Below are 12236 nucleotides of genomic sequence, written 5' to 3'. Positions count from 1 at the left end.
CTAACTCAGGCATGTTCTGATTTTGGGGGGCAAGGCTCATACGTCAGGAAATCAAATTATCAGATACAGGTGGTTAGGAAAGAATGTTTTCTCCACAGAAGGCTTTCAGTTGTTGGGGTTTTTTTCTGTAACCAACTAGTTCAGCTGTTTGGGAGTTTCTACAGAGACATTGCTGCAGAGAATCATACAGTTATGTTGTTCCAACATTGCTCAGCTATGGAGCTAAAGCCTGAACCCTATCCCAATATGGGCCTGTGAAGTCTCTGAGGAGCTGGAGTCCTCTCCCACCTGCACTACGCCACCTGAAGAATTTGGCATGTGGCTCACAGGGACAGGAAATCTTTCTCCTTGGGATGAAAATACATAAGGACAGACTGAAGCAACTTATTTTGGTGAGGAAACCAATCATTCTTTGCCCAAAGAAGCCTAAGTCCTTATACAAGCAAATACTGGGGGGTGGGGGGGGAACGTAACTCAGGTCTTTCTACAAATTCCCCCCTACTTCAAGTTCTCCACTTCAGTTCTTCAGATGAATGCACCCAAACCATCACCATGAGTAGCTGATTCTGTTTAAAAGGCAAAGTTTGACTCTTGTAAGATTCTGAGCAATTGCATCCACATGTATGAGCATAAAGTTATGGCACCAGAATCCATTAAAAGCTGCCTAAACCCAAGGTCTGTACTTTAGGCTTGCTCTTGTTTCTCTGCCTTCCCCTTTCGTATCTCTTGGAAAACAAGAGGTATGTTTAAAAATTAAAACAAGTGAAATATAAGCAAGACTTATTCTTAGTATCTAAAACTGTCTATGAATTCTGTTGGTTTTGGTTTGGTTTACCTTCTCCTACTTTAATATAGATGTTTCTTGATATTTTAAGTTCAGTGAAAGATGTTACTGCTCCATATTCCTTCTGGGCCCACTGTAGGAGATGTTCATTTTTCTCAGGAAAAAACTTTTCTTCCGTTTCTGCTGACAAGGAGAAGTTTCCCTTCTCAAACTGAACGACAGAACCTAAAGACACCTGATGGGAATAAAAACATATTTTTAATGTGGTACATTTATCCACACAGACATTTAGCATGTTTAAGCAATGTAATCTGTCACACCCAAATGCAGTGACCGAAGGTGATTATGGTTTATTTCCAACAATACTTAAATGTTGCATGTTTTAACATCTGCATAATGATTCCTTTTTCAGAGGTGTTTTTAAAAAATGAAGTGTCCATCAGCCCAGGTGGGATGCACATGGCAGCTGAGTAACAGCAGGCTCTGAGCCACTCTCCAAAACTGTACTGCTGCAGAAGTGGAACTACAGTGCTGCAAGAGGAGATAAGCTGTGGGGGCAAAGGGAGGGAGAGAGTAAGAACAGGATGGTCTGAAAAAATTAAGGCAGATAAGAATGTGAAGCACAATAAAACTGGGAACTACTGAAGTAACTCTCAAATCAGAAAGAACATGAGTCCAAGCTCAGTGACATACAAAGGCCAGCCCAGAAATAGAATGTACGGAAAGAGAAAGGCTAAGAGAAAGTGGAGGTATTTACTGTTGCTTTATTTACAGAAAGTGAGGAAATACTTTAGTTTAATACATAAGGCAGATGAGTTATATACATCTTTTGAAATATTCTTAAAACCAGGTTACATTAACTGAGGTCTTGAATGGAAAGACTAAAATGCAATTTAAAATCGTGAAAATGGAAAAACAGTACATAGAAGTGTAACAGGTTCTGCAGGAAAGCCAAAGATTTTCAAATACATCTTCACTGGAGTGGCAATAGCATCACTCAGACAGAAGTTTGCAGAGGGTCAGACTCTCTTTCAGATTGCAACCTGCTTCAACTTGTGTTGGTCTTGAGAGATAAACAAGTAATTCCAGATTTACTACAATGCAACATCATCCCAACAGCAACCTTGTGACTTGCCTGTCCCTGCAGATGGATGTAGCCAACACTTCCAGGACATTTGTCAGCTCTCGAGAGGTTCCTACAGGAAGTGGTGGAAGAGCAGCATTCCTTCATTTACCCAACCCATCCATACACTTCACTGTCTCTTCCTTCAAGGTGCTCAAGGACTGCGGCCCGCATGCCCTGCCCAGGCTGGTCCTTCAATGAACACTTTCACTAAGATCTAAATACCAGTCAAGAAGAATATGCACTTGAGTGAAAGCACAGCAAGATTAACAAGCTTTCAGGTGTGAAAGCATCAGTGAAGATTTTTTTGGACATACCCCTGTAGTTTGTTCAGATAAAACACACAGCCCCTACTTCCAGACCACTGCAGTAGCCAAGGTTTCATGGAAGTTTCCATCTTCTGTTGTCCTCCAAGCACCCCAGGAAGAAGTCTGAGTCACCCAGTTGTTCTCCTGCCCCTTCCCTTTTCACATCTTTCTACTAACCCAGACTTCTGTGGTGGAAAAAAAGCGTATTTTTTTACCCAACTGAGAAGCCAAAACTACTGATAACTTAAAGAGGGGAAAATACATCATAAAAATACATCATAACAATTTCTGACCAGAGCATTATTTACACATAAGTATCTCTCAACGTAATTATTTTACACAGATTATCTGAAGTCAGTTTCCAATTACAGAAATTAACTAATGGCAATTGAGTATTACCTTCCTTGGAGCTTTTGTTGCCAGCACTATTTCAGGGTGATACATACCAAATTGTTTGGCACTTACAAATATTTGTCAAAATAAATACATAAATTACATCCTTTGGCACATGAAAAGAAATTCCAAATTCTTCCCTGTGTTGCTAGCTATAATGCCAGCATTTATTATGCACATATCATATATTCTCCTCTACGAGAAGGCACAGGCAATTTAGAGTCCAATTTGACCAGACCTGTCACAAAAACCAGCTTAGGAATCCTTTTACCAGAAGAGTTTTCAAAGTTTAAACTAACATCTGTTTCAATTCTGAATAATCTTTCTTATTTGTTTTCAAATGACTATCATAAAATGCTTCCTTTGAATGAAAAAAGCCTGTATTATTCAGTGTAACACAGACTACACCACATTCTCTCAATATTCTCAAATAAGGAAGCTAAGTTTGCCATTAGAGGTAACCCAGTACTAGGAAAAGAGAGGAACCAGTTATCTCTATAAAGAATTTCAAAAATCGCACTCACTTTGTACTTTCAGACTTAGAAGCAGCTATGCCACAGACTGATTTCATGGAGCATCTCTGTGATACTCCTAACACTCCAAATTCTGTGTAAATTCCAAGTGTACAGTCTGAGGGGATGACAGTGACACAGCACAAGCCAGGTCATGCCAGACTGCGTACAGAGCACCTCTTAGCAATGCTGGCTTTTGTATCAGAGACATGTGGGACATTTTCATAGACCTTTGGCCTAACTAGAAAAATCTCCCATGCATGAAATTTGCAGGATTTAAGGACTTAGCCAGTGATTATTTTGCAGGAATACTGAATAGATGTTGGCATTTCACCCTCAGAGACAAACAGTTTATCCAATAAGTACAGTAGTTGGTTTTCATTTACACATTGTTTCCAGTATTTTTTTTATGGTCAGCATCAGGGCAAAGCAGCATCAGCGTGTCTTTTTAAACATTTCGGGACAGCATGAGAGAAAATATTATTCCTTCTAACAACCAAAGAAATGCGTTGCCTTGCAATAATACATTTTTGCTGTATTTTTCATTTGAGGTAGTTAAATGTATGCTAACACAACAGCTGTCTTCCCTCAGAATACACTTGGCTTTTCATTATTACTAATTAAAACTTGAAAACCTTTTTTATCATCCTGCATCATGACAAATGTCTTCCTGAGGGACAGATCCTATCAAAGTTACCAAGTTCTATAAGAGAGGAAGTGACAGACAGAAAGCAGAGCAACTAAAAAGTCTGGCACAAGCATCCTCACTAAGTGATCATACAGTAAACATCTTTAAATAAACATGAAGCTTATCATATTTATTTTTTTCAATCACATGCTGAAGTCTATTTGAAATGCTGGTTCCACTAGCCAGGTTTTAGAAAGGACTGCAGAGTTCTGCTGTGCTTGCCAATGTTGGGATTTTTACTACGCAGACCTAAGGCAAGGTTAAGTGAGCCAAGCACGTTATTTATTCTGGAAAGAATTCAACAGACCCTTCCAAAAAAGGCAACCATCACTGTTTCAACACCTGCCTTGAACATTAACTACTTACTCTTCAGAACAAATCAAAAGCAGCTCTAACATGTGTAGGATAAGCCAAAGCATTAAAGTCAAATAATGTTTTAAATATTTGGGGATACATCGATTTTTATCTGAGCACTAATTATGCATTGATTGAGTGATTAAGAGACTGCTGCTACAGATACTTTTATCTCCTCCCTTCGACTCCTTCAGTGGTTACTTTCTGAGGCTGCAGAGTGGAAAAAGTGCCCCCACGCTATTTCTTCCAGTTGTTGCAAGGACATGAAAAGGGAATGCATCGGAAACATCCTCTGCTGCTGAGTACACCTACATGTCCTGTCACATTTCTGAGGCTAAATGAAGAAACTGGACATGGAAAATCCGTTTGCAAGACCAAAAGATACTGGCCATGGCCACTAACCACAGCAAGCGCCGCAGTTCAAAGGGCTGCTCCTCAGAGGAAATGAGGATCAAGCACAGTATATTGAAAATTTGCTACCAAAACCTGAGTCTTCCATCAAAGAACAAAATGTGTTTAGGAACATATTTTGGTTACATACACTATTACCCTGCTGACCATTGGGAAAAATAGGGCCTGAAATTTTCTTTGCATCATAGCAAGGCAAGGAAACATACACCCTTCATGCTGGGGGGACAGCCTTCATATGTCCCTTAAGAAAAGGTTCCAGTCTGCATAAACTGCCCTTGCAAGGCTGCCATGGTAGTTCAGGACATCAGTTACCTGGCAGAAGGGTAAGAAGTTACTACTCCCCAGAGGAAACAACTCCCAGAACCAAACCTGAATCATCTCAAATATATACAGTGGGGAGTGTGAATACTGCACACACAAAATAGCACATTCTGTTTCTTATTTCACCTATTTCCTTCTCTCCTTTTAAATGTTTATTGCCTTTTTTCCCCTTTGAATCTGATCCAGGGGGATCATGCTTTATAACATTTTAAGTATTTAACGTAGTTATAATTCAGAACTCCCAAGTAGGAAGCAAGTTCATAATTTAGCCTTGAGAGAGAGAGGTAGACACCTCTGGGACATGACTCAGACTACAAAGTTTAGTGTCCACAGCCACACAGCATGAAACCATCCCTCCCCTCACAACAACAGCTACACCACTACCCATGAAGGGCCTGCCAGCACAAGTGACCAACTAATCGACCCCTAAATCCATGACTGAAGCAAATATAGTAGAAGGAAAAGAAGCAGCATCCTTCATATTTTTATCTGAGCTATGCAGTATCAGACCTGTGGTGGAACATGTAGGAGAGGAGTATATCTGCTCAGAATAAAATTAAAAGACTTCAACCAACTATCAGAGCAGCCTACATGGGGATCAGAGTCAGCTGGTGTTTTTTGATACTGTACTTTGATGTGCTTTCATCCACTTACAGAGGAAAAATTAAGCCATGGATGGAGAAATATCAGGTACTCAAAAAATGTATCTTTTGTTGTTAATAAATCCATATACAACATACTATAATCATCAAGAGAACAATTCTCTTCAACAAATAAGAAACATGCTGCTTTTGAAATTACATGCAGCATTTGTGAATCATCAACTTTGCATAGTCCTTACAGCCACAGAGGTGTGATGTTTTCAGACAATGACAAAATTTTTCATTTTCAGTTTAGTGTTCTCAAGACCACATGCAGTCTTTAAAAAATTCCACTTACAGTTTTCACATTTTGAAAAAACACACGTAAGAGCAGCATTATCTTAATTACATTTTCAATTTTAATTCTACTTCCTAGGAGATGCTCAGTTTGGCAGCTACCAAAGATCCTTACATGACCAAGGCTGTACAATGTTTTCTCAGGATGAAAGCAGAACCTTATGAGATCAGAGAGCAGACTCCTGCACATCTTTATATAGCTAGAAAAAAAATCCTGGGATTTTCCATCAAAGCTGAATCTGTGTCAAATCAAGTGCAACCTTCAAAACCCCTAAGGAACAGTTACTAGAATGATAAACAAACAAACAAGAAAATCTGTGTAAGGGAGAAATCTGTTCCCAAAGTTTAAGGCTCAGGAGTTTATTAATTGCACACAGGTAACTGTCCACTCATCTCACATTAATTTAACAACACCTTAATAGACTCAACATAACACTTGTTTGATATGAGCAAAATAAGGTAGCAGAAGCTTTTCCAGGGATTCTGTTTCAAGTTAGAGTCAATTTAGTGGAAGAAGTGAAGGGGAGAATCAAAGCATATCTATGCAACTGCAGCTATAGTTTCCACTGGAATCAGTGACTCAGTAACACAACCTGTTGTGATTTATTATCTCCACGTCACTAACACCAGGAGTCTGCCAAAATCCACTGCCTCCTTCTGTAAACTTCCACTGGTTAAGCCCCTGTTTACTGAAGCAAACAAAGAAAGGAAGGAGCCATGACCATACAGAAGAGAAAAGACTATCACAGGTGCCTGTTCCAGGTCCTTCATCCTCCTGCAAGACTGGTTTGGGAATACACCTCGACCACTAAATGCAAGAATATTCTTTGTTTCCTTATTCTTGCAGCCTGGATTAACCTAAAGTCCACATCTTCCTGACTACCAGCTGTCTTGGTTCTGAAAGTGATAGGTCTGGGCTCCTAGAGGGACCAGGAGTAGGAGGAATGCTTAGGATCAGAGGCAGCAATGAGAAAGATCAGCAGGAGATACAAGAGGCAGCATCATCCAGATCTGGCCTATCCACACTCCTAACAGAAGTTTTGTTTGGAGCAATGACCCACAGAGACAGCCCACTCTTAAAGCTGAAACAAACACCATGCAGTAAAGCTTGAATTTTGAAAGATGTCTTAATCACATGGGATCTAGTATGAACTCCATGACACTCTTAGCAAACCAAGCTCCCAAAAAAATGCAGCCCTTTGAAGTCCCACGAAAGAAGAAGCTAAGGCACAAGGACCTGCCAAGTTTCCTGTGAAATTTACTGGCAAGTTGGTATTTTCGAAATATTTCTGCCCAAACCAAAGTGATTACAGTGAAAGCAGAGGATACCTATACATCATAAAATTTCCCTATTTTGGGACATCACACAGAATTTTTTTACCAGGCTCTGCATACTCATTTCATGTACTATATCTTGCTTCCTAAGCCAGAAATATCACTTCTCTTCTGAAATGTCTTCCTGAAGCAAGCTTTGAATGAAAAAAACCAACCCTCAAACCCTCTAGATATTTAAAGATGCCTTACTAGGATTATTGTACTCTTAAACTCCTTTTACTTGCATCATTTTCAAGCATGTATTTACTACCCTGTCATTTTCTGCCATTCCTACTGCTGACAAAATCCTTCCCCTCTTTTGCCAAGAATATAAGAATCACCACCATATGTAGCCTGAGGTCACCCTAATATTTCTGGGAGTAACCCATTTATATAGACTAGAAAAGCAGTATTTTGCCAGGGTTGAATCATGCCAGGAGACAAAGTCTATAGGGAAATTTACCATTGTGAAAAGCATAGTAAGAGTTACTGTTTACTAAACACTTTTAATTAGACACATAATGCTAATTTTCACATTTTTTCAAAAGGCAGGGAAACAGTGTGGGGAGGGGAAGGGAGGATATGAACTCTTCCAAGTGGAAAAGGGCAACTACAGGATTATTTCCAGCTCCTGAGTAGAAGAACGATGAAGAGCTATAAAAAAAACCCCAAACCCCAGGATTCTACAGCAATGTAAATGTCCTTTTAAATTCCTCTTCACACTGTTACACAACAGTGAAAATCTACTGCTTTTACTTTGAATAGTGAAAGGTCACTATTAATACCGAATTTATCACTAGTCATGCATTTCCTATCCTTCCTCACTCTTCTCCTAGCAGAGCACTCTTCTTCACATCTGGGTCTGTTTAACCAGTGATTGGAAATTTAGCCTCCTGATTTCCCGTTAAATACTAGGCACAGGAAAACAAATAGCACTTGTTTTTCAGTGAGTTTTGTCAGTCATCCAAATCTAGTGCAAGCCATAGAACAGCCTGTGGTTTGGTGGCAGTGACTCAAAATATGTGAACCATATTTTCATGAAGTGAGAGGAATAAACCACCAATTGGCTGGAATAATAAGAACATGGCTTTTTTTCTTCTCAGAAATACAGAAATGACTAATAATTAAACTCTTCATTCTATCACTTCTTCTTCTTTAAAGCTTTTATTTTATCTTTTCAAATCTCAAAGCAAGAGCAAGTGATCTGTTTTTGTATTTATCACTACTGCTCTTGCTTCTTCCATTTCACTACCTTAACACACACATTCACTCCTAGTTCTTGCAAGGTTATTTGTTTGCATAAGTGTTTTCTTACCTACAACTCTTACTCATTTAATTGCCTGAATAACTAAATCAGAGAGAGAGCTGAAGCATTGCTTCTTAAATCATATATTACATATAATCACATATGTAGATATTTAAGGGGTTTTGGATCTATTCTAACAGGAAATCACAAAGGATTGGGAACTTTCTTTCATTGATTTAATTCTCACTACTTTCACTTGCTGAGTAAAGACATTCCTAGGCTATAAAAGCAATTGAAAAAGCTACCATATATAAAGAAAAAAAAAATTACTTGCTGAGCAGCACCTATAAAACCCTCTTTCTGTACAGTTTCATAAAACTTCTGGTTTTTTGCCAAGACATGTTAGCAATAAACTAGTTTTAGGGAAAGAGAGAAATGACGACTTGATGGGAAGGAAGGAAACTATTTTGCTGTATGAAAACTTAAAAGTGGGGTAGTGGAAGAGGTCTGGTAATGTTTTTCTTCAATACTGACCTGCACCAAGATCACAGGTAAAAGCAGTTTCTACAGCAGCTGTCTAGCTTACGTAGAACTGTGATCTGTCATAACCTAACCAGTCTAATCACCAGTGAAGATGTCCTTCAACTTCCTCTCCCACTCCCCTTCATAATGCAATTTTGGCATTTATTCCCTGCTGAGGAAAAGAAACAAAACGTAGCACAGATGCCAAGCATTCCCCTTGCTGAACTGAACAGAGCTTCACACCCATGCAATACTCTTCAGAGTGATGAGCCCATGAACATCTGAACAGAAAATGCCCAGTTCCCAAATTGTTGTATTTTTGTGACATGTACAAATATACAATCAGACTAATATGACAACATGCACCAGTAATTAAAGTGATGATTTACAATTACTTAGGTCAGGCAGTTCATGCCGTAACCCATTTCAGGTATTTTTGGATTGAAATGCCATGATACTAAGGTACATTTATTTTTAACACTATGAAAATAAACTCAAGACTTATTTTACTAAAATTACAATAATTTCACAGCATCACCTACTTCACCCGTCAATATACAGTAACTCATGCCGAGTCTGAAAATAACCCTGTCCATGCTAAATGTATTGTTAACACCACACTAGGTAGACACCATATATTCTTTTCTCTTTCTTGTCCAGAGAAAATTTTTGTCAGGTTTTTATCAAAATGCCCAAATTTTCTCTTAAGAGTACTCACTGGTGTTCTTTCTGATTTATAGATGGGGAAAGCACCCTGAGCAGCAAAATTACAACACTGGCAACAGAACAGCAAAGAACGACTTCCCTCAGCAGCCATGTCCTGTCATGATGGCTTCCTCCAAAGTACTGTCACTCTGTGAGAATCACTCTGCTTCCATTCAGTGCCACTTTGGGGCATGCAACTTAATTTTAATGACAATTTATTCCACTGTGAGGTTTAGCCACCAGTAGACATTTTGTGAAAATGAAACCATGAGCTGTTTCCATGAAGATAAAGCACATGACAAGTCACTGAGTGAAACTATGTGCATTACATGATAAAAATAAGTGCAAGACCGCATGTATACATCAAATCTACATTTTCATACTGAAAAAGTGTTTACCAAGAAGGTAATTTGTGCTTTCCCCTATATTATAACCATGTACCCAAAGCCTGGATTTTCTTCCACATTCATTTTAAGCTTCTTAACTGATGGAGGACCAGGCCCAAGGCAAAAATCCAAGCTTGAACTATGTGATAAGAAGTTAAACTACAGCCCAACTCAGTATTCCTGTATTTTCCTGGTCTTTTGGATATGTGCTGACACAAGCTTTAAATCTTTTCATCCTTTCCTGCGGCAGCTTAGCTTTAATGGAAACTCAAACAATAAATTCACAGAGTGAAGGAAACAGACCATTTTGCTAATGAGGACGCTAGGAACACACAGCCCTAACTCTACCCTCTGCTCCAGTACAATCATCAGTTAAGCTCAGTGTGCCTTGGTTTCTCCACCTGTACAAGGCTAATAACAGCACTTGTGCTCCAATTAATTATCTCGTATCCTGGAGTTACCTTTGTTAGAAATAACCCTGGAATTTATAATACAATTAATTTGTAACTTTTATTTAGTTATTTACTTACTCAAAGCACATGTCCCTGTAACAATTTGAAAACATTATTATGATACTTTACATGGGGAAAAAAAAAGCTAATATTAAAAAGAAATAAGGACCTAGGACTTCACTAATGGTTACATGATCCCTTCACTAAAAACTTTGACCTAGCTCTAGCAGCATGGTCTTTATCAGCAACAAGTCCCAGAAGTTGTCATTTAAACTTCTTTACACTACTTACCATTCTAACTAGGACTCAATCAGTGAAAGTCATTGCAATTCATACTTTACATACAGTATATTAATAAAATTGTGAATGAATGTATTGTTTGAAAAGTCTGAAGGAAAAGTTGGAAAGTCAATGAATATCTTGCCTAAGACTTCCATAGAGACAGACAATAACATTGTTATGACACTCCTGTGGTATGCATGGCACAGATTTCTGTTTTGAGCATAGAATTCATGGGCACTAGAAAAGCTTTTTTGAATTTGAAATCTTTTATGATTCAAAATACTCAATTTTCTGTTTTGGCTATACATTTAAGGAGACTGAACAAGTCAGAGCCACAGAGCTAAGTATTTTTAAACAAGGGCCAAGGAAGCATGCTCGGCACTCTGCAACCCTTGGAGCTGCTATTTACAGTCCCAGGGTCAGTTGTCTGGACCTTACTGAAGGCTCTGGCACAGAGGCAGGGAACCTCTCTGCAACTAGGGCAGAAGCAGTATGTCCCTTTGCCCCACAGCTTACCCAAATCAAGAACCCTTGATTCTGCAAAGGGACAACCTTTTCTAGGACAGAGACCATCGCAGGGTTTGCAAACTAGCACAGCTCAACACAGGCAAACAGCTCTATGCAAAACTAGAGCCCCTCGACCTCTATTTGGCATACTGCACTTGTCTACAGGTGCTGCTAGGATTTCCTCCACATTTTTCACGTTTTCTGTGCCACATGATTCTGTGCTCTTTTTTCAGAAAGCTTTTGGGAAAACAATGCATTCGTCCTTGTGAGCAGAGTGGAATTGTGGAAAAGCAACAGATGATGACCACACTTAAAGTTGTTCAGCCCCTAACCTCATGGCTTATCATCCCAAGTTGCCCTAGCTACTGAGAAACTGGGTCATGGAAGGCTGATGAATCCCTGGTAAGAGACTGAAGTTAGCTTATGTTTACAGCAAAAATATTGCCTTAGGAAAAGTAAACAGAGTGAACTTTCAGAGTGAGAGGGACCAGAGGGATTAAACTGGGAGAGGTAATGGTGGATCAACACCCTGGCATTCTGCAATCTCATTCTTTGAGCTCTTTGTAGGAAAGAAAAATATAAACCTTAATATGGTGGAAGGAAAAATACATAAATTCATATGGCACTTAAGGAGATCCAAAATTGTTATGGAGAGCTATTCAGATGGATTAGGGATGGGTTAACACTGAGACCCAGTTTAGTCCCTTGCAAAAAAAAGGTGAGCTCCCATGGGCAGCAGCATTATCCCAGCGCCACAGGCTGGCAGGATGGCATAAGGCACCACATTGTTCAGCCCTTACCATGACCAGCAGAGACTAAGAGGTACAGTTGTGAGAGGAGGCATTTGATTTGAGCCCCCAACACAGCAGGAAATCTGTAGTGCCTACCAGGTACTCCTGCCCCAGCTGAGAAACAGTCCACTCCTTCCTGCAGCATCAGTGGCCAAGTTTATCAGGGCAGTTCTTGAGGTCAGGCAACTTCTCGTTTGGC

The 12236-nt window shown here is 39.4% G+C and overlaps 1 protein-coding gene across 1 annotated transcript in view; it reads right to left on the bottom strand.

Annotated features, from left to right (window-relative positions):
- TGFBR3 (transforming growth factor beta receptor 3) overlaps positions 1–12236 on the bottom strand; it is a 115946-nt gene that overhangs the window by 36601 nt on the left and 67109 nt on the right. The window contains exon 5 of the mRNA XM_082286800.1: positions 836–1019. Coding sequence (XP_082142926.1) covers positions 836–1019 — 184 coding nt within the window. The remainder of the gene's footprint in view (positions 1–835; positions 1020–12236) is intronic.

Source organism: Coloeus monedula (assembly GCF_965178545.1).
Source record: "Coloeus monedula genome assembly, chromosome: 9".
NCBI classification, from domain to species: Eukaryota; Metazoa; Chordata; class Aves; order Passeriformes; family Corvidae; genus Coloeus; species Coloeus monedula.
Note: the sequence above shows the minus strand (reverse complement) of the source record. Positions and strands in the feature narration are given on the sequence as shown.